The sequence below is a fragment of the Acinonyx jubatus genome, chromosome D2 (assembly GCF_027475565.1).
Source record: "Acinonyx jubatus isolate Ajub_Pintada_27869175 chromosome D2, VMU_Ajub_asm_v1.0, whole genome shotgun sequence".
NCBI lineage: Eukaryota > Metazoa > Chordata > Mammalia > Carnivora > Felidae > Acinonyx > Acinonyx jubatus.
The window spans coordinates 57632188-57654494 of record NC_069393.1 but is presented as its reverse complement, the minus strand read 5'-3'; the positions used below and the strand labels follow the sequence as shown (position 1 = coordinate 57654494).

The 22307-nt window shown below is 46.0% G+C and overlaps 2 protein-coding genes across 21 annotated transcripts in view; both read left to right on the top strand.

Annotated features, from left to right (window-relative positions):
* Positions 1-32: 32 nt before the first annotated feature.
* Positions 33-5204, top strand: NDUFB8 (NADH:ubiquinone oxidoreductase subunit B8). The gene is made up of 5 exons (XM_027062871.2): positions 33-175; positions 431-557; positions 2072-2171; positions 2607-2762; positions 5022-5204. The coding sequence occupies exons 1-5, from the start codon at positions 91-93 to the stop codon at positions 5112-5114; spliced, it is 561 nt and encodes a 186-aa protein (XP_026918672.2). The 5' UTR covers positions 33-90; the 3' UTR covers positions 5115-5204.
* A 613-nt stretch (positions 5205-5817) lies between these two features.
* SEC31B (SEC31 homolog B, COPII coat complex component) overlaps positions 5818-22307 on the top strand; it is a 38940-nt gene continuing 22450 nt past the window's right edge. For 2 of the 20 annotated variants that reach the window (XM_053206836.1, XM_027062849.2), the window contains exons 1-10: positions 5821-8362; positions 10744-10830; positions 11183-11306; positions 18102-18297; positions 18511-18606; positions 19540-19683; positions 20001-20143; positions 21186-21285; positions 21390-21551; positions 22059-22193. In XM_053206836.1, coding sequence (XP_053062811.1) covers positions 10752-10830; positions 11183-11306; positions 18102-18297; positions 18511-18606; positions 19540-19683; positions 20001-20143; positions 21186-21285; positions 21390-21551; positions 22059-22193 — 1179 coding nt within the window. In that variant the 5' untranslated portion in view covers positions 5821-8362; positions 10744-10751. Of the gene's footprint in view, positions 8363-10726; positions 10831-11182; positions 11307-16629; positions 16675-17314; positions 17466-17498; positions 17967-18101; positions 18298-18510; positions 18607-19539; positions 19684-20000; positions 20144-21185; positions 21286-21389; positions 21552-22058; positions 22194-22307 lie in introns of those variants that run through there. The other 18 variants (XM_053206842.1, XM_053206841.1, XM_053206847.1 and 15 more) reach the window with 18 other exon arrangements.

Sequence of the window (22307 nt, the reverse complement as noted above, 5' to 3'; positions counted from 1 at the left end):
CTGCAGGCTTCCCTCGTCGCGTTTGACCCGGCTCAGCTGCCGTGACAAAGCCTTTGCGCATGTGCAGAGTGAAACTGCAGGAAGGTGAAGATGGCGGCGGCCAGGGCGCGGGTCCTGGGAGTTCGATGGCTGCAAAGGGCAGCCCGGACCGTGGTGCCGTTGGGTGCACGGACAGGTTCGCCAAAACGGGCGAGTCCGCAATGTGGGAAGGGGATGCCTGAGGTTTGGTGTGTCGAGGGTTGGGGGGGTGGGTATCGCGGATACTGCAGTGGCCGTGTCCGGCGAGGGGGCGGAGGTATATCCACAGAGAAAGGGGTCCAGTCTCACCTGGTCCTTTGAAGCCCGGGCCGCCGCAGCCTCCGCAGCTTGAAGCCTTCGGGGCGGCAGGAGGGACCAGGTCTTTTCTGACCCGCCCCTTTCTGCTCTCCAGCTTCGCACGTTACCAAGGACATGCTCCCGGGGCCCTATCCCAAGACCCCAGAAGAACGGGCCGCCGCCGCCAAGAAGTATAATATGCGAGTAGAAGACTACCAACCGTACCCTGATGATGGCATGGGGTGAGATGCAGAGTCTGCTGGCAGCCGGGTAGTGATGGGAAATGGCCAGCTCCGTTGCGTGGCTCCACTCTGACCATTTTCCCTGAACCTTCTCGTGATCCCTCAGAGTCAGTGGTGTGGGTGCTTTTCTCGGTGGAGGGAGGTGGGAGGTGATGGGTGAGCAGCTGCAGCCTAGAGGACTTCAATTTTCTCCTTGGCTCTGGCTGTTTCCTCAAATGAGGAAGCCGGGATTTTAATAGCTCCCTCGAGGACCCCTGAATAGCAGGAACTTTCCTTGGCTTCATCCAGAGCGCAAGGTTTCATTTAGATTGAGCATCTGCTGGGCTCAGGTGCTGTCATGCAGACACGTGATCAGGCTGGAGCTGGACTCCTGTCTTGAGAGCCGTATTTGTAGATGGAGTACTCTATATTCGTGTGTATATCTTTCTTGTAAAAAAATACCTTTGCTATTAGGGCTGTGGAAATTGTAGTCACTGTCAAGCGGATTAAGCAGCCAAATCCCCTACGCCAATCCACCCCCCCCCCTTTAAATAACATCCCCATGGTTAATTATCTGGAGCGATTACCATCACCCTCATTTTCTTTCCTAGCATCGCTCTTTCAATAGTGGTTTTAGCAGCTCCTATTCTTCTTGTTTTCCAGTCATTTTCTGTGACACATGACTAGTTGTCATCATTTCCTATGCCTCTTATTTTGTTGTGGACAAGAGTAGCATTGGTAGCAGTCTGTATAAGCTGAAACTGGATTTGTTGGGGGAAAACCCAGCTTAGCAGGAAATCCCATGAGGTGTTTGAGACATGGAGATGTATGCTAACTTGGTGGTTGGGAGCACAGTTGCCATGAAGAGAAAGCTTTTCTAATCTGAACCCCTTTTGTTTGTATTCCAATTAGCTGGGTGACCTTGGGTTCAGACTAAACTACAGTTTTATTTTCTGTCTAATTAGGGAATCAGAGTGATTGATTGCTAAATTCCCTTCCAGCTCTGACATTATAACATTGCATGACTTTTTGTTGTTTTTGAAAGAGGGGGACAAGCATATATGTTACAATGTTGCAGAGTTTGACATAGGGGTGTCTGGGTGGCTCAGTCGTTGAGTCTGACTCTTGGTTTCTGCTCAGATCATGATCTCACGGTTTGTGGGTTCAAGCCCACACTGGGATGGGGGAGGAGGGGGAATTTGGCTTGGGATATTCTCTCTCTCTCCCTCCCTCCCTCCCTCCCTCTCTCTCTCTCTGCCTCTCCTTCCCTTGTGCACTCTCAAATAAATAAACTTTAAAAAGGTAAAATAAAAACCAGAGTTTGACATGAAGTTTTACTTACACTTTGGACTTTTGTGGTTAGTTCTGTGCTTAGTGACTATAAATTGAGATACTGATTTGAAAGTGGTTTCCTCTGTCCTTAGGTGAAGCAATTTTTTCTGTCACTTGGGTTCTTATCTCTAACATGAGGGGACTTTGAGTTTTCTGAGTGAGGCTGCTCAGAGCCCCTTCCAGAAGTTTTTCTGTCTCTCCAGATATGGGGACTACCCAAAGCTCCCTGACCGCTCACAGCAGGAGAGGGATCCATGGTATGACTGGGACCACCAAGACCTGAGGTTGAACTGGGGTGAGCCGGTGAGAAATCCATATCCCATTTGACCTTCCTTCCTTCTCCCTAAATCTTCTGGAGGATTCTTTCTTTAGTCTAAATGGCACTTTGCTGTCTAAATAACATTAAGGCTTTCTGCCCAAGGAAGCAAGGTCCAGTGACCTGAGATCTGAGGTTCCATGTGTGGTACATGGAATGGGACTTCTGGAAATAATCAGAACTATGTACTTTGAAAATTGTGAACTTCCATGATTGAGCTGTCTTTAGTCAGCAGAACCTAGAGCTAAGCCAGCACCTAGTCCTATATGCTAGAGTAGCTCACACTTGATTCTCAGAGTATTGTCCTGAGGCAATAGAATGCTTTTATTGAACTTTATATCAGGCTCTGATCACCCTTTTGCAGACTGCCTGCCATTTGCAGGAAGAGCAGTATGTGGTATTTATCTGCTTTTCTACCTCAGATGCACTGGGACCTTGACATGTATATCAGGAACCGTGTGGACACATCCCCTACACCTGTTTCCTGGAATCTCATGTGTAAGCACCTCTTCGGCTTCGTGGCCTTCATGCTGTTCATGTTTTGGGTTGGGGAGACTTACCCCACCTACCAGCCTGTGGTGAGTATCTGAGAAGTGTCCCCGTAGGCACATTTGCTTAGCCCTGTTTCCTGAGGGAGTGAAGTCTGTAGAGTAGGGATCCAGCCAAGACCAAGCCTGTCTTCCTGGTAAGGCCTGTGGAGGGCTGACTCATTGGCCTGGCACCAGAGTCAGAGCACTGCTCCATGCCCACATCTTGGATCAGCCTAAGAGAGAAGAAACGGTTTAGGACTAGGTGAGGAATGAGAATGTGGAAGTCAACTCGTCTTCTATAAATGTTTATTTTGAGAGAGCAACGAATAAATTTCTTTATTTATATTGAGGGAGGGATAGAGAGAGAGGAGGGAGGGAATCCCAAGCAGGCTCTGTGCTGCCCGACCGACGCAGGGCTCGATCTCACAAACCATGAGATCATGACCTGAGCCAAAACCAAGAGTCAGACACTCAATTGACTGAGCCACCCAGGCGCCTCTCAACTAGTCTTCTAGAGTTGCCATTTGGGGGCTGTACTCACTAATTATGTTTTAGCAAGTGATCTTTCAAGGTAGAGTCAAGGAATCTAGAGCTGAAACCTATCTTCTGCTGGAGGCATGAAGGGCAGTTCCCTTAGGGTACTGGAAGCAATTAAGTATTTACTACAAGCATGGACCATTTTATTTTGGAGAGTGTAAAGGACACGGAAAATATGCTGTCTAGCTTTATGGGAGTTTAATTTGGATAAGCAAATGGTGAGCAACATTTGAACAGAGATATAGGAATTTGGCAGTTTTAGTGTATATATGTAAATAGTGAATGTGTGTGTTAAGACGTGTGAGATGCTGTTAAAAAGAAGGATGGTGCTAAATACTAAAAATATGTATAGACTTTGGATGGTGGGGAGAAGTTGGAGAGAACATTTGGGGCAGGACAAAATAGAATGAAGAGGAGAGTGAGTTAGCTGGAATGGAATAGGCATATAAAATATTCCTAGAATAACCAGCTGTATTGGTTACTTAGCTGCTAAAAATTCAGATTCCTGGAGAGCCTAATTCAGTAGCTCCATGGTGGGGTTCTAAAATCAATATTTAACAAGTTCCCAGGTTATTCTGATGATTTCAGAAATTAGATATGGAAATTGCCATGTTAAAAAAATATCGTGAGGCGAGCTGGTTAGGTTGGGATGCTTTTATTGCATGGCTAGGGATTTGGGCTTCGTGGCATAGTAAGACATCAATGGCATTAATAGTAAGACTAGTGGCATAGTAAGACATTAATTCAACAAATATTTATGAAGACCCTACTATGTTCCACGTACAGATTGGGCTAGGGGTTGGGGACCCAGTGATGACCTGGACTTCCTCTAGTCAGCACCGAACTATGTTGGGTTTTTGAACAGAAAAATGACATAATCTAATGAAGGCTAGGAGTTTAGGATGATTGATCTGGGAGTAGTCTACAGGGTAGATTGTCCGGGAAGGAACTGAAAGCAGGAAGACTGTCGTGTTTGCAGTTGGCTGCTCGGTGCTACCTCTGCAGAGATCATCGATGTCCTGATGGTAGCTGGCATGTCTGTGTGCACTGACACGAGCCTTCCTACCAAGCCCCAGGGGCTCCAGGCTGGAGAGTGCACGTAGGGCTGGTGTGAGCACTAACTTCTCTTCAGGAGAGCAAGAAACACAGTGTGGCTCTTCCATTTTTCAGTTCTGTAAGCACATCACCCTTTTCTCCTCCCCTTGAGCTGTGTTCCCTGACAGCTGTTTGTTGGTAAAGCCAGCAGCCCCTAAAGCACGTCCCAGCCGTGTCTCCTCTGTGCTTTCCCCCACCGCTGCTCCTGCACGCCTCATTTGCTAGGCCACTTTAGTGGTGGAACCATTAGAGGCTGAGTGACTTAAAGGAGATTGAGTCTGTCTCGACCCCAGGAGAGAGTGGGATGGATGGATGCATCGTCTCATTTAGAAAGCACTCTCCCTTCCTCCCTCCTTCCTTTTCTCTCTCTCCCTCTCTCTCCCTCTCTCCCCCGACACACTCTCACTCTCTCTCTCTCTCTCTCTCACACACACACACACACGCACACACACACACACACACAGTGTAGGCACCACCTCTGTTACAATCTAGGCTTTCTGTCTGCCTTGGGCTGAGTAGGGAAGAGGAGCAGTGTTCCTGCTGTTCTAGCCCAGCTGGGTCCGACCAGAGGCCACCTCATACCCATTTACCATGTGTGATTGTTAACTCAGAGTGGGGTGTAGCCAGGTATTGGCTGGATGTATGCTATCTTGCTGACCTGTGTTTTTTCCTCAGGGGCCAAAGCAGTATCCTTATAACAATCTGTACCTGGAAAGAGGCGGCGATCCCACCAAAGAGCCTGAGCCGGTGGTTCATTATGAGATCTGAGACGGCTTCATCGGCTTTGTGTCCCCTGACTTCCTCATTTCTAGAGATTTAACCTTAATGAAATCCCTAATAAAACGAAGTGCTGTGGTATCTGTGCCTCATTTCCCCAGGAATAGCCACTGCCGTGAGGACCTCATCCTTTTCCTTTCCTTTTTTTCTGCCTGTTATCTGTTCCCACCCCCTACCCACTCTGAGATTAGAAAGATGGGAGGGTAGGGGGAGTTAAGCACAAGAAAATGGTACTTTGTTAATTTTGCTGGGACTGTGAAGGTATTTAAGGGTTTTAGTTGTGCAGTAGGTGGTAAGGGTAGCTTCTTTGCCCATTTACAGGGTTGAAGAAAAAGGAAGATATGTTCCTGACTTCCCAAGTTGGAACAAGATATATTTTCCATAAGAAACCTTTTTATAACGGTTAGGGTTTTTGTTTTGTTTTTGTTTTTGTTTTTGTTTTTTGGAAAAAGTGCACTTAAAAAAATTTTTTTTTAAGCCTGTTTATTTATTTTGAGAGAGACAGAGACAGCATGGGTGGGGGAAGGGCAGCTAGAGAGGGAGAGAGAGAATCCCAAGCAGGCTCTGTGCTGCTAGCACAGAGCCCGATGTGGGGCTCAAACCCATGAAGCCATGAGATCATGACCTGAGTCAAAACCAAGACTGAGCCACCCAGGCGCCCCTAAAAAGTACACTTTAACATGTTTCAAGTGTGTTATAGGATAAATAGGTGTTTTTGAACTCACCTGAGGCTGTGACTGTCTCTAATGTCATTTCTGTTGTAAGAGTACACACAACTATTCCTTGTTCCAAAGCAACTTGTGAATCCTACATTTATGAATTAGAGGGTAGTTCAGTGAGTTATTCTGAACCTATGCATGGCTTTTGCTATGGTTTTTGAGGGTCTATCTCGATGCATCTGTTAAGTGAAACAACTCATTTTCTTTTTGTCCCTTTGGAGACGTTTTCTTAAAATTACACTGCCTGAAAACCTGTCCCATAGGAAAAAAAAAAAGCACACTTTCAATATGACCTATGAAAGCAAGTCCATCCAAGTTACCAGACCTTTAGTGGTTGTCCAGGAAGTGAAAGAGGGATTTGTTTTTAATAATTTTTTTTAAATGTTTATTTTTGAGAGAGAGCAGAAGCAGGGGAGGAGCAGAGAGAGGGAGCCTATATTCAAAGCAGGTGCCAGGCTCTGAGCTGTCCGTGCAGAGCCCAACACGGGGTTTGAACTCCCGAACTTCAAGATCATGACCTGAGCCAAAGTTGGATGCTTAACTGACAGAGCCACCTAGGCACCCCTAAAGAGACTTTTATGAGACCAGAGGATGGGTACTTATAATAAAATGCCACTACTTGAGGGTTTCCACTGGCTTTTTATCTGTCTTTATTCTCTGTCCTCTGTTGCCTTTGGTAATGTATGTAACAAATGTCTGTGTGTCTAATATATATATCAGACATTGATAGGCCCTGGGGCTATAAAATTGAACAGGACAAAAATAGTTGCCTTCAAGTATAGAAGCTAAGACTGGGAGTTACAAAACAAAGTGAAAAGAACAGCTAAGTTGAGAGAAAAGAGTGCACCTTTTTTTTTTCTTTTTTTAAATTCTGACCTGCTTGCAGCTGTGACCCGCTTTTGGTTAAAATTTTTCGGAGTGTCCCCATCAGTGACGCTTTTGCCTCATTCCCTAGTTTGAGGTGTTGTCTAAGGTTCAGTTTTCCACCCTATTTACTTGCCCTCGGGCTTCATCCACTGTTGAGGTGCCTAACATGTTCAAGAAATACTTAGTACGCACAAAGAGTGGGCAGGCACAGACAATACCCTAAATTGTCTAACATCTGGACTTCAAAACCCTCTAATCCCCACAAAAAGGAAATCTAGACTTGTATCACAGTGACTTGAGGCTCCATTGTAAAATAATGGAACTGACTCACCATCTTTGGAGGCAAAAATACAGTGGAGTTTCTGCATTAAGCCAAAGTTTTGAATCAAATAACTTAGGTCTAAGATCTTCAACTGCTGGTAGAATATTTTTATTTGGAAATGCCATAATTCCCTCAGTCAACATAAAAAATCCATCTGATTTTTTCACCTCCCTCTTCAGCTCTTTAACTTCATCACTCACAAGAGACTGTCCAGTTTTCCTTTACAATCATTGCTACTATATAAATCCAGGCTTTCATCACCTGGTACCTGGACTGTTCTATTAGTCTTCTAATTTGAGTCCCTGCCTTCAGCTCTGGTCTCTCTCTAAAGGGATCCATATTGCTTGCCTTAAAATACAATTTTCAGGGGCACCTGGGTGGCTCAGTCCGTTAGGCGGGGACTTCAGCTCAGGTCATGATCTCGCGGTCTGTGGATTTGAGCCCCGCCTCGGCTCTGGGCTGGCAGCTCAGAGCCTGGAGCCTGCTTCGGATTCTGTGTCTCCCTCTGTCTCTGCCCCTCCCCTGCTTGCTGTCTCTTTCTCACATAATAAACATTAAACACACACACACACACACACACACACACACACACACACACTATATTCATCTTATTGCATCCCTACCCATAATTTTAACTAACCCCCAATTACCTGCAGAGTTGAATTGGTATTCCCAATCTGTTTCCCGCCTCTTTCATTCATGGTGTGGGAAATGCCAGGGTGCCTACTAGCCAGTTGGGCCCTTCCTCCTTTCTGAGACACCACCTATCTTGCCGCTGCAAGGTATGACACCCGTTTTGCGTCCCTGAAATACTCCAGGAAGCCCCGGTCTACAGTACCTAGGCCTCTGCATGCCTATAGCCCTTAATTCGTTCAGTCAACAGCTTTTCGGCGTCAGTTGTTGGTGGGCTGTAGTGCGTCACCGCTGTTTATGGCCTCGATTGCTATTTACCTTTGCAATTAGGATTCCACTGAGAGCTTCTGGAACTAGTTAGTACCAGGTCCTCACCATCATAACAAATAATGAATTAGTATTTTCCCTTTTCAGGGGCTGTTCCCCGAGCCTGGCTCTAACTGAATAGTCCAGAACTTAGCGGTCGCAGGATCTGACCCTCTGCGGCAGAACCGCGCAATCGGCGCAGGTGAGGGAGCCGGCAGAGCCAGAATCCTATTCCATCCTCTCCGCTGCTCCGCCCGCGCTTCGCGGCGCGTGCGGGCGGCAGGCCTCCAGGACTACTTTTGGCCCTCGGCAGCCGCCGTCCGCAGCGCCCAGCTAGCCCACAGGCCCTCGGAGGCTGCGCCGCGCTGCCGTGACCCGGGCTCTCCGCGCAGGTGGGTTTTCCCCGCCTCTCTGGGGCCCGGGGCGCCGCTCCACCGTAGGGAGAGCGCCGGAGGGACCTCGTCCCCCGCGGAGACCTCGGTCCGCGCCTCTCGGGCGCCACCGCGCTCGCCCTCGGATTGGACCCGGCTCCGCTCTCGCGGCCCCGCCGGGGTGCTGCGGCCCCACGAGGGTCTGTCTCCCTTCAGCGCTGCCCTCGCACCTTCTCCCGTGCTCCCCGGACCCCGGCTTAGCCTAGCCTGGAGGGAAGCTGTGCTCACCCCCCCCGCAGGGCCTCGGCTGCGGAGGGTCGCTGGCGCCCTCCATCACCGCGGGAGTCTGTTCGGCTCTTGGTTGAATGTAGATTAACAGCCCATCTTCCCAGTTTCTAGGCCGTCGGGGATTTAACACCTCATCTGGAGTTGAGTTTGAACTAATACCATGGTTAAAAGCACTGAGCGATGGAGGCTCAGTGGGGTTCATATCTCGGCCCCAGCCAGTTTTCTTCCCGGTGAAATGTATATAATAATAGTAATATCTGTTGCACAGAACCGTTATGAGAAGTGAGATTTGCCCGTCAAATACGCAGGGCTGAACGCAGCTCCTACTTCTGTCAAGGGCTTTCCCCACAAACGGGAAAACGGCTTTGACCAGCAGGTGGCAGTGGTGACTGTATAATATGATGTGCAGCGAGTCCGAAGTTACCTGGTGTTGCCTCGTTTAGAGGCCCCCTCTAAAGAGGGTCTTGGCTGAGAATCTTGGCTGAATTGGCAGCTTTAAACTCTCTTCAGGCTGGAAAGTACATTAGAGATTGAGGAATACTACCTACTATTTTTGTAGGTTGCGACTAACCTGACGGTGGTTTCCTTAAGCAGTTTACAATGGGTCCCAAGTTTCTTCCCTCAAGTTCAGTGTTACATTAAAAACAATACAAAACAAAACGAAAAACTTTTCTGCCACTTTGCTAGCCTGTTGGGATGGCACTTTGAATATGTGTTAGAATTGTATTGGAAACCACAGAATTAACATGGATGTCTACGTTCATTAAACATATTATCAAGCACTTTACTCTATGCCAGACATTGTTCTGGCACTAGTTAGTTATAACATGGTGAACAAAGCAGACACAGTACAAGCTCTCCTGGAGTTTACTTATTGGTGGTTGAGACCAACAATGTAAATGTAAATAAACACAAAACAATAAGTTACCAAGGAGAAAAAAAATTGAGACTGATTTTGGTTGGGTGGCTCACCTCCCTGAGGGGGTGAGACACTTAGCCCAGAAAGATGTGAAAAGGAGCCAGTCATGCAGAGAATGAAAGGGAGAACATTTAAAGTATCGGAAACAGAGTTTATAAAAGCTCTGAGGTAATAAAAAGCCAGGAAATGAAAGAAAGGAAAAAAAAATGTGGCTGCAGCGTAATGAATAAAGGGGGAAAGTAGGAAGAGACGAGGTTGAAGTGGAAGGATGAGCCGTTAAGCAGGGTCATAAGGGGTTTGAGTGCAATTTTGTTTTGAGTGCAATAGAAGTCATTGGAAGATTTGAAGCATGGAATGCCAAAATTCTATATTTTTTTTATTTTAAAAGTTCACTTCTGCTATGTAAAGAGTTAATTGGGTGATGGTAGAATAAGGATAACCATTTGGAAGATTATCGCAGTAACGCAGGTGAGAGATGACGGTGTCTTCAGATAGAATGGTGGTGGTGGAGCTAGAGAAAAGTAAACAGGTTAAGAGACATTTTGGGGGTGAAATCAGGAAGCCTTAATGATGAATTAGAAGGGAATAAGGGGCAAGAAGGAATTGAGGGTGACTTTCAGGTTCCCAGGTTGAGCAGTTTGGGGGGATACTGATACCATATACTGAGATGAAGAAAAATGGAGAAGGAACAGATTTAGGGGAAGGAGGTGGTAGAATGGAGAATTCTGTTTTAGACAGACTGACTTAGGTTATCTTTGCTATATCCAAATAGAAATGTTTGATGAGCAGTTACATATAAGAACTTGGCGCTCAGAGTTGAGAAATTTGTGTTGGTGGTATGAATTTAGGGGTCATCAGCATACGGATGAAAAGCCAAGGGAATGGATGAGGTCACTGAGAGGTTATCCAATTTGATGGTTATCATCACCATTGGGCCTGTGGCAACCAGTGTGTTTAAATATCTTTTTGGGGTTAAAGCATTAGATCTTAGTAATTGGGTAAGTGAACTGTCCTTGCAGATCTACAGATGGTCATGCATGTGTCACCCTGTATTGCCCTGAAATGCCCCCATTCCATGGTGGGGAGAGAGAAACAAGAACTCGTGTCCACAGGTGCTTCCTAGATCTGGCCCTTAAGCTTGCTGATTTCTATTTTTAGTAAGCTGAGGGTTATGTCAGTTTTCTGCCACCTACAGGACGGACCATGAAGCTAAAGGAGCTTGAACGGCCTGCTGTCCAAGTGTGGAGCCCAGCCAGCCAGTGCCCTGTGTATCTCGCCACAGGTATGATGATACTGTGGACTAGGATCCACTGGAAGTACATAGGTCAAGGGGAAACTTAATATTCAGAATTCTTTATTGAGCTTCAGAGAAAGCTTTAGAGTCATGAAAAGGTGGGGTTCGCTTGCAGGATAAGCAAGGGGACATTAGGTGTTTGGGGTACCTAGGGGCAGCCTTGAATTATGGTTCAAGCTTGAGCACCTCCTGTTTTCTTGCTTTCTTTGGAGTTACCACTTGAAAAAGGATATACCCAGTCCTCTCCTGTTCCGCTGCCTCTCCCTAACCATTTATACCCCAAATCCATGCATGTATTTTTGCTTATATGCTGCCTCTTCCTAACTTTTCTTGTGCCTAGGAACATCTGCCCAGCAGTTAGATGCCTCCTTTAGCACAAATGGCACCTTGGAAATCTTTGAGGTTGATTTCAGGGACCCCTCCTTGGACTTGAAACGCAAGGGAGTCCTTTCTGCCTCAAGCAGGTACCATGTCTGAATTGTTGATGTGTGTGCAGGGCAGCTCCTGATGTAGACTGAGGAATTCTGGGAGCAAGGTGTGCTTCTCAAGGCTCATAAGGATATCTATTAGGTGAAGGACCTTCACTAAGTTGGGGAGAAGTTAACTCTGGATTTATTTTACCAAAGGATTTTAAAAACACCCACTCTCACTTTTTTGGTCAGCAGCGGCATCAGGCAGAGTCATGTGTTAGAGACTCCTCACCCAAGCCTGGACCCGTACGTGCCTGATCTCTCTCTGAGCCCAGAGATGTTGGCTTCTTCCTCCCTTGGCTCTTGTGAAGATAACCTTATACAATATCTCCTTTTCTGCCAATGGGAGGAGAATGAATGAGCCTCTCCTCATTGTGGTTAGGCACTGATTGGGTACTCCTGGATTTCATGGCTCTGGCAGGCTTACAGGCCTGAGTACAGGCATTCACAGAGCACATGTATACAGGTCAGGCACTATGCTAGGGGCTCTATATATCTTATTCATTCCTCAAAATGAGCCTGAGCAATAAATACCATTATTCCCATTTTGCATAGGAGGGAACCGAAACTCTGGGAAGCTAGGATTTACACATAGGTCTGATTCTAAAATCTACCTTCTTTCGATTATTCAACTTCTCTTTTATAGGTTTTGTAAAGATGTGGCTTACAGTCTGAAGCAGTGGTCTCCAAATTTTCATACCACTGGGGAAAATGTGAATATTCACTATACTCAAGTTATAGAGGCAATATAAATATATACATGCATTACTCTACTATTAAAAAGTGCCATTTCCATAATTTTATAGATTAAAAATATGTCTTTTTCCTACAGAGAATTATCTTGTCCATCCCTCTTTAGAGATTACTGGTCAAAATGCAACTTTGCATTCTCTTATGAATGTTTTGGTCCATCTGAGAGATAAATTAAGATATTTAGATAGAAGTACCCTCTTTTTTCTTTACATGGGTTAGCCTAATAATGAAAGGTTAGTTATCGTTCTCCCTTTCTTGAGCCCCTATATCACTTTCTGACAGTATCCTTTATTTTACAGTTTTTTTTATATCTTTGTATTTCCAGTATCTTTCCCTTTGAAGAGCAGCCTCTAGAGGGTTTACCAATAATGATGAGATATTCTTAGCCTCTAAGCAAGCATTTCAGAAAGGGCTCCTGAAAGAGGGGAGCTAATTCAATAACATTTATGCTCCTGGACTTAAGAAGAGGGGCAATGGGTAAGAGCTCCTATCCTCAGCCAGCCAAGCAACAGCTTTAGCACAGTAGTGGCTCCTTAGGGCTAATAGTTCCTAAGAAAGAAACAATATAGTTGCTTAAGAAACCTTGAAATTGAATCCTAAGATCCCTGTGGGCAGAGATTTTTGTCTGTTTCATTCACTGCTGTATCTCTAACTCCTAAAACATCACCTGGCATTTGATGCTTAAGGATTATCTGTTAAATGAATGAGCGATGCTAGAAATGTCTGGATTACCAAACTGAGCACTCATATCCACCATTTCAGTTAGTTAAAGTTATTCTTCAGTTAATGTTAGTGCCCTGAGAGCTTTTCAAAGGTGACGATCGGTTTGTTTTGCAGCCAACTAGGCTGAAGGGACCCTTTTTGAAATGTTGGTACTCAAATCAGGAATTGTAAACTTCACTTCATACCCTGTTTGATCCTGCAGAGATTGGGAGCTATACCCAAAATAAATAGTGCAGCTAACACTATTGATAGTGTGTCATCTCTATTTTCTTTTCTACCTCTATAATTGTGTGCAAAGATTGAGTTGCATTTCCAAAGACCTAAGGAATTCTTTGACATAGATCTATAGGGTGTTGTTGAAGAAATCATCTTAGACACCCGGGGGCCTAAGGCACCCACTTCTTTCTGTTCCAGCCTGGGTTCAGTCACTTACTCAGAAATCCAAATCTCAAACTATTGACCAAGATGATCGAGGTAGAGAGAGGGCTGCCTGTTCTTTGCTTCATACTTTCCTCTTTCTTTTCTGTGCCATCTTTTGCGTGGTTTAGTGGAAAGCACAGTTGTATTGGGTTGCATCCTTGGCTAGAGATAGGTGACTTTGTGCAAATGGAGGTCGTAGGTTTCCTCACTTACATATAAAGAAGAGGTTGTACAAGAAGACTAAGAACCTACTGAGCTCTAAATTCAGGTATTATGTTCAGTGTTTCCTTCTCTTCCTTTTTTGTATCATAATCTCTTTTCTTTTTCCTTTTTTTTTTTTTAAAGAAAGCCTCCTTGAGTCTCACCATTATTACCTAACACATACTTTTCAAAATCTTCCCCCATCCGTTGCCTGCCCTTTTCACCAGACGCATGCCTCAACCACGTTTGAATCCTGAAGATCCCCTTATATCAATTCATGAGGCATCAGAAAATATTATGTATTTAGAAATATCTGACTGAAAGAGAAGTCCTCTGAAACACTGGTGTGGGGGTGGATAAGGGACCACCTCAAGCTGTAAATAGACTGAAGAGAGGGAATGGATTAAAGCCAGTGGATGCATCAGAATCAATATGGATTAGCACGTGCATTGAAGCAAGTGATGTTTGGTTTGTTAGATGAATCTCACTCAAGAATAAAGGTTTTTGGGAGAATAATACGTTATTTATGAATTGTCTTAATGAAACGAGGACTTAGCTGCTGTGGCTGAATGAGGTCAGAGACTAGTGTGCGATGTGCAATACTCCACCCTCTGTCTGCACTGAGGGTCTAGATCTTTTTGTGGCCTCTGTACCTCTGTATGACCTATTCTCTATAACGTGAAGACAGTAGGTGATCTATCTTCCAGCACCTTTATAGTAGTTCTGGCTACTTGGGGAACCCTATGGCCTCTCTTTGGGTGCCTGTGTAAGGAACAACACCAAGCAGAAAAAGATCACTTTGTGTACTTTTCTTAGTTTTCCCATTTCCAAGGTTTGCCTTCCTTAGAGATTACATCAAGATCACAGAGTGGAGAGAACGTGGGCTTTGTTGTTGGATAGGCCTGGGTTCAGATCCCAACGCTGCCATCTAATATCGTCTTGGGCACATTGTTTAACTTCTCTGGCCCTGTTTTTCTCTGCTGTAAATTTGGGATACATGGGCACGTATTAGCTGGTGCATATTAGGCTTCAGAAAAGAAGTTCTCTCAGACAGCCACTGCTTCACTTCACTGTCTTCATTCTCCAACTTGAGCACTGCCCTCACTGCTCTACCTTTTTTTTTAATGTGTGTGTGTGTGTGTGTGTGTGTGTGTGTGTGTGTGTGTGTGTTGAGAAAGACAGAGCATGAGCAGGGGAGGGGCAGAGAGAGAGGGAGACACAGAATCCAAAGCAGGCTCCAGGCTCTGAGCTGTCAGCACAGAGCCCGATGTGGGGCTCAAACTCACCAACTGTGAGATCATAACTGGAGCCGAAGTCAGACACTTAACTAACTGAGCCACCTAGGTGTCCCTTCACTGCTCTGACTTTTAAGAAAACTTGGATTCCCTCAGCTAGTTTGGCTTGTTTTCACTTTAGTTCAGTAACATGAGGTTGGAATTTTTTTAATGTTTATTTTATTTATTTTGATAGCAAGCGATCAGAGGAGGGGCAGAGAGAGAATCCCAGGCAGGCTCTGCACTGTCAGGGCAGAGCCCAATGTGGGGCTTAAACTCACAAACTGTGAGATCATGACCTGAGCCAAAATCAGGAGTCAGTTGCCTAACTGACAGAGTCACCCAGACCCCCTCTGAGGTGGTTATTTTTAAAAAAGCAACCTTACTAAGCAAATAAAAGCAAAATCCCAAACAAAGAAGTACATAAATTATGGAAGAAAGAATTTACACAACACATATTCCTAGTTATAAATTAGCTAAAGCTTGGCCTCAGCTGAGCTTAGCTAGGATGGCCTTTTGATCTCTCAGGCCTCAACTTATTCTCTTTAACCTTGTCTTTTTCTCTCCGCCAGGAGCATAGCCATGAGCTGGTCGTAGGGCTGGTTCTGTCTTTATGAATTTCAGTGTCTTCCCCTACTGGTCTAGGCTGGTATCAATCTGATGTATCCAACACAGGGGTTCTCAACCCTGTTTGCTTGTTACAATCACCTGGGGGCTCTTGTTAAAAATGTAGATTCTGGGGGTGCCTGGGTGGCTCAGTAGGTTAAGCGTCTGACTTCGGCTCAGGTCATGATCTCGCGGTTTGTGAGTTTGAGCCCCATGTTGGGCTCTGTGCAGACAGCTCAGAGCCTGGAGCCTGCTTCAGATTCTGTGTCTCCCCTCTCTGTGCCCCTCCTATGCTCATGCTCTGTCTCTCTCTGTCTCTCAATAATAAGTAAATGTTAAAAAAAATTTTTTTAAATGTAGATTCTGAGGGCCTGTCTCTGGAAATTCTGCTTTGCAAGGTCTAAGTAGGAAAGTAAAGAATCTGTTTTTTTCTTTTTCTTTTTTTATTTTAGAGAGAAAGAGAGAGTGCAAGTGAGGGAGAGGGGCAGAGGGGGAGACAGTCTTAAGCATGCTTCCTGTTCAGTGCGGAGCCCGATGCAGGGTTCGATCCCATGACCTTCAGATCATGACCTGAGCCAAAATCAAGAGTCAGACAGTCAACCCCCTGAGCCACCCAGGTGCCCCAAGAGTCTGTATTTCTTTGATGCTGTATACTGCCCCTTATCACCATCTCCATGGGAACCTCTTCAGCAGAGAATTGCACCTGTATTCTCATGTTTTGAAAGTTCCCATCATTCCATGCAAACTCTTCCTATACCATCTCTTTAAATCTCTTCTAATCTCTGGAGATCCTATTTTCAAGCCAAAGGCTATCTTTTTTTTTAACTTTTAAACTATTCAAACATAGAAAGTTGTAGAATAGTACATGAACAACTATATACTTTTACCTAGATTTATCAGTAGTTAATATTTTGTTGCATTTGCCTGCATTCCATGCACTCTTTTTCTGCATGCACATGTGTGTGTACACACACACACACACACACACACACACACACACACACACACACACTGTTCCCTGACCATTTGAAGAGCAGAGATGATTGACATTCCTTGAGTCCGTTGAATGATCATGTCCTGGTCCTCGCTTAACTTGTCCTAGCCGTTCTCACTCTCCTAGATGTTCTCTTTCATGTCCTATTTGGGCTCTAGGCTCACTCTCACTAGTGAAATGGTTAACCATAGGACTGTACTTTCTACATGCTTACAGAAAGAAAATCATTTTGTCACACTCTGTGTTCTGCATCTTGGTCACTCTAAACTAACTAGGCTTGTTCTCTGACTCTTTGGTGACTCCCCCTTGAGGTCTCAGGTGCCTTTGTCTTTGGTCTGTATGCCAGGTGCTGTGATCATACTGACGTTCCTGTGACATCTACCACCCCCATGTGAGTTTTTCACTGGCCATATTCTCCTCTGGTTCCTGTGAGACTTATTATGGGTTTCTGTAGTCATTTTGTTGACTTGCCCTCAGCCCACACTGACCTCTAGCCCCAGGGTGACATGGCAGCCTCTTGAACCAATGTGGCACACATTCTTCTGCCCTATTGAGATCAGTGCAATGTTAGAACACATGGCCTTTTGGACAGTACCTTTAGAGCCACTGTTTGTGTCAGCTCTGCTCTGACCTGGTCTCAAATGGTGTTCAACTCCACTTCTAACAGGTTGGTGCTGCCTAATGACTGGTCAAACAGGTTCCTGCCTGGTCACCCCACTCAGTTTCTTGGCTGATGTTTCCCAGGGTGTGGGAACATTTCATTCCAGTTAGGGATCTTATGACATCATTCAATGTGAAATCTGGCTTCCCCAAAGGGCTGTGGAAATACCCTTGGCTAGCAGCTGTGAAATGGAGGACAAGACTACCTTTAAGGCTTTGGGGATTTCACATGGCTTCCCTAGGGGCTTTGTAGAGGACCTAACTCTGCAGGGGCCCAGGATCCATCTTTTCCTTTTGTGTAAGATGCAGGCCAGAAAGCCAGAAGTGTTTCCCAAGAGATGTGTTTATTCTTTTTGCTTCTATGTTTCTAGGGCTGGCCGGCTACAGCCATAGAGCAGATCCAGTGGGCTAGTCACATGGGAGAGACACAAGGTGGAGTGATCCTTGGGTCCCTTCTCACTTACAGCTTGAGAGGGAAGAGAGGACAACAGTTGTTGGTGTAGGGAACCTGCTTCTAGTCAGGTACAGAAGAGTTTGGATCTTCCTCTAAACAGAATACAGTCTTTTATGATGGTTAAGGGATCAGACTCTAAAATAAATGGGCCAGACTGTATACCTTGATTCCACCACTTCCTAGGTGTCAAATAGGGATAAAACTACTAAGTGTATGTACAGAAATTCATATATTTTCTCTGTCTCAGTTTCCTCAATTGAAAATGGAGTTAGTAATAATATCTTATAGAGTTACTGAATATTAAATCAGTGAATACATGTGAAGCACTTAAAACAATGCTTCATACGTAGGAACTGTTTAATAAGTGTTAGTTGTTACTGTTATTTGAGTTGTGAGGATTAAGTGAAGTAATTTATTTGAAATATGCATCACTGGCCCTATATAACCCTAATAATGTTAATTTAGGGGGAAAAAAAAAGCCTGGCCTCCTCACTTCTAGTGTAACAAAGATGGAATATTTTTCAGAGAAAGGGCAGGACCAAAGTGAGGACACCTCTGTTGTGTGTCTGGTAAGTGAGGGAGAAAGGCAGGCCTGTCTTGGGGTGGGGATGCCTGCATAATGGCAGAGGCTGACAGAGATGCCTGCTCTCTGCCTATTAACATGGTTCTGAGTTGGTGCTGATGCCAGTTTCTCCTCTTTGTAGGTTTTACAAGCTGATCTGGGGGAGCTTTGGCAATGGGCTTCCAGAAGCCTCCGGGGTTATTGCAGGCGGAGGGAACAATGGCATGCTTACTCTATACAATGTGACCCACATCCTGTCTTCGGGGAAGGAGCCTGTGATTGCCCAGAGGCAGAAGCACACGGGGGCTGTCAGAGCCCTTGACTTTAATCCTTTCCAGGTACTGCATTTCAGTTGGTCAGACATGGCCAAGCCATGGAGTAACAATTCTGTATGGAAACATTCACTTGTGGCCTCCAGTCTGTAACTCTGAGCCCTTCCCAGGCTGTTAGGGGAGAGGCTTTGGAAACCCCACATGTGGGTCTCTTTTCCCCTTTCCTGCTCTCACTTCTTCCTGGGGTGGTGTTTCCCCAAAGATCTGTTCTTCATACAGGGCCACCTCCTGGCCACAGGGGCCAGTGATTCTGAAATCTTCATTTGGGATTTGAATAACCTAAATGTGCCAATGACCCCAGGATCCAAGTCACAGGTAAGGAGGCTCCTAGGGCAGCTGATTTTCCCAGGGAGAGTCTTGAATCCTGGAGGCAGCCAGAGCACAGGAGGTTTTGGACTTTACCACTGGAGGGCAACAAAGCTCCGCAAACGAACACATTTTACCAGCCAGCCATTAGCAGCAATGGAGGGGAGGGTGTGCGTGTGGTGGGGTGGTTTGTGGTCATTAACTGTCCTAGGGTTTCTGGAAGGAAGATGAAGAAGGGCAGTGGGAGGCATTGAGAAAAGAAGTGTGAGTACGATTTATCATAGTAGAGCTCAGGCAGGGTAGAGTAGGACCCTAAGCTCAGGAAGTGGGGCTAAGAGTAGGACACCCAGATATACTCTTGTCCTTTTTGTGAGGTGGGTCAGCTTTGCCTCTGTATCTAGTTCTCCATGCAGTTGGGGTCCTGTGCATATCTGTCTCTGAGTGTACCTACCTGTCAGTCTATAACTGGGTCTGTCTTTTTGCTTCCTGGCTCTTCTCTGTCTTATGCTTACAGTATTGTGAGGTAAGTTAAGTATAAATTTGATAGTACCCTGTGCCCTAAAAATAGCAACGGGTTTTCTTTCTGCCTCATTTTCTCTGAGGGTCTTACGTGTCTGTGTTTCCCTTTCTTCCTCCTCCTCTCCCTCTCTCTCTGTCATAGATAAGAGGCCTGTTTTAAATCTTGACTTTATTCTCTCAGGAGCAACTTGGGATGGGAGTAAAATCCAAGTGTGCCTGCCCTTCTCTCAATTTCTACACCAGTATCCCCAAAGGATCCTCTCTAGAAAATTTAACCCCCGGCTCCCTGATACTATCTGGGTTTGGGAAGCTCATGTCTGCTCTTGGGCTTTCTGTGGGTGGTTGGGAGCAGTGGAATAGCAAATGTCTCTTGGTCCAGGGGATGACAAGTTGTCCTCCACCCCTCCCCCCATCCTGCCACAGCAGCCTCCAGAAGACATCAAAGCACTCGCTTGGAACCGGCAGGTTCAACACATTCTGGCTTCTGCTCACCCCAGCGGCAAGGCAGTTGTGTGGGATCTCAGAAAGAATGAACCTATCATCAAAGTCAGCGATCATAGCAACAGGGTGAGTTCTGGAGGCAGAATGCAGGGTTGGGCTCTGGCTTCTCCCTCATGCCTGGGCTTTGGAGCTGTTCTTCCCCAGGCCAGGGTTCTGCTTTCAGCTGCTACACTTGCAGACTTAGCCTCTTATCAGATTTCCTGTTGAGAGTGAATGCTTAGGGAAGCTAAACAGAGCTGATCTGGAGGCTTCTAATATTCATTACTTACTCATGGTCATCACACAGAAGAGACACAAAACCTGCCCTATTCCAACTGGGCGGAAAAGGTTCATAATCAGAAGAGTCAGGTTACATCACCCTTTGGGGTCTTCTTTGTTCACAGATGCACAGCTCAGGCTTGGCCTGGCACCCAGAGATAGCCACCCAATTGGTGCTCTGCTCAGAAGATGATCGTCTTCCAGTGATTCAGCTGTGGGATTTGCGCTTTGCCTCCTCTCCCCTGAAGGTGCTGGAGAGCCACAGCAGGTAATATGTCAAACTCTGTCTACTTTTTTGGCAGACGGTATGGCATAACTGACCTGGGTAGGAGGCAGTGAATGCCTCACTTTAGTTACCAAACATCCTCCCTGCCTTCAAAGCCATTCCCAGTGAACAGTTTCCCAATCCTAGCTCTAGCCCCAACAAAGAGGAGTTTCTTGAGATGGTAAGGTTATGGAGAAGAACCTGAGATTCCATTTAACTTCCAGAAATTGGAGTGTGGATGGGGTCATGACAAATATTTGGAGCCAATGTTTAGTCCTCCTGGGAGAGTCCAGGATAATGTTAATCTCTTTAGGTGGTGAGGTTATCTCCTCCAAGACTTCTTTTTTTTTTAGTTTCTTTATTTTGAGAGAGAGAAGGGTAGAGAGAGAGGGAGACAGAGAATCCCAAGAAAGCTCCACACTGTCAGCACAGAGCCTGACATGGGGCTTGATCTCACAAACCACAAGATTATGACCTGAGCCAAAACCGAGAGTCAGACGCTTAACTGACTAAGCCACCCAGGCACCCCTAAGACTTTTCAGTAAGAAAACCTTGGCTCCTGTTTATCCTCCGAACAGGCCTGCCCCTGAAGCTGTAACTCTTAGGCCCCTAGCAGAGAAAACAACCCCACACTGTTCTTTCTTACTAAAGGTCTATGTTGCTTTTATGCCTTCTTGGGGACTTTTAAGAGTTAGATCCTCACTCCTCACATGGGCTAAAAAGCACACATAGGGATGGGTGCTTGAGTGACTCATGCTGATTCACAGTCCCTACTCTACAGTCAGGGAAGAGAAGCGGGCCATCCTGCAGGGAACTGTGAGAGGCAGAATGATACAGTGCATAGTGCCCAGGCTCTGGGGTTTGACGTGTCCTGGCTGTATGGCTGCTGAAGGTTCCTTAATTTTTCAAAGCCTCCTTTTCCTACTTTGTAAAATGAAATCAGGCCACTCATTTTATAGGGATGAGATATATCCAAGATATGTATGACACTCTACTCCTAGTGGGCATTCAACAAATGTTAGTTCCTCTTTCCTTTCCTTTTTAGGGGGATCTTGTCAGTGTCGTGGAGCCAGGCTGACCCTGAGCTACTGCTCAGTAGTGCCAAGGACAACCAGATCTTGTGCTGGAACCTGGGGAGTGGTGAGGTAGGCCGGCCTTTCTGTGGGCATGCTGGGAGAGGAGATGAGCTGTGTGTTCTGCATTGTTTTACCTAAGTCAAGGTTTCCCTAATGGTTGGGTTCCTTCACAGGTAGTATATAAGCTACCCACACAGAGTAGCTGGTGCTTTGATGTGCAGTGGTGCCCTCGGGACCCTCCAGTGTTCTCTGCTGCCTCCTTTGACGGCTGGATCAGTTTGTACTCCGTGATGGGTAGGAGCTGGGAAGTCCAGCAGATCAGACAGGCTGACAAGGTTTGAAGGGCTTGGTGGAGAATGCTGGAGGGAATGCTATCTCTATGTTGGGGGAGAGAGAAGGACGAATGGCCTGGGAAGAAGTGGGGACTATTGGAGACTGGGAAGCCAGGGGCCTGGGTTGGGAGGGCTGCACCTTTGCTCTAGTGCCCATCTTCCTGGGAGGATGTCAATTTCTGCCACAATACAAAAGAGGCCTTCACCTTGACGCTTGCTCTTGGATGTTCTCTGTGGTATTTCAGGGACACTGGACCTCTATGGTGGAATCGTTATTTTGGAAGTGCCTTATCTCCCTTTCTCCTATAGATCTGTTCTGTGTCTACACTCCACTGTAGACCTTGGATACAGTAGGCTTTCCAAGAGCCTACCACATGGGAGTTTTACTCTCACTACCAGTTCCCTAGAAAATGGGAGTCTAGCCTTTGTGGGCCAGATTGGATGTTTCAAGGATTTCCCCCAAACTTGTAGATGCAGCACCACTTCAAGTTGGTGTCCTTTTGCCCTCAGATCTCTTCTTCCTTCAGCAAAGGCCAGCCTCTCCCACCATTGCAGGTGCCAGAGCAAGTGGCCCAAGCATCATTGATACCTCCTCTAAAAAAACCCCCCAAATGGATGAGAAGGCCAGCAGGTGTTTCATTTGCTGTAAGTGTAGTGTGTGTGTGTGTGGGGGGGGGGGGGGTGGCTAGTGCATGGTTGTATGTGTGTATGTGTTTGTGAAGCCTGTTGCGTGCCCAGCACGGAGCTGTGTTCTGTAGG

Bases quoted from the DNA above. Each gene is read 5' to 3' on its own strand.
- NDUFB8 (XM_027062871.2), top strand. From the start codon at position 91: ATGGCGGCGGCCAGGGCGCGGGTCCTGGGAGTTCGATGGCTGCAAAGG. The intron at 176-430 runs GTTCGCCAAAAC...TCTGCTCTCCAG, and splicing joins GCCGTTGGGTGCACGGACAG to CTTCGCACGTTACCAAGGAC. The intron at 2,172-2,606 runs GTGAGAAATCCA...TTTCTACCTCAG, and splicing joins GGTTGAACTGGGGTGAGCCG to ATGCACTGGGACCTTGACAT.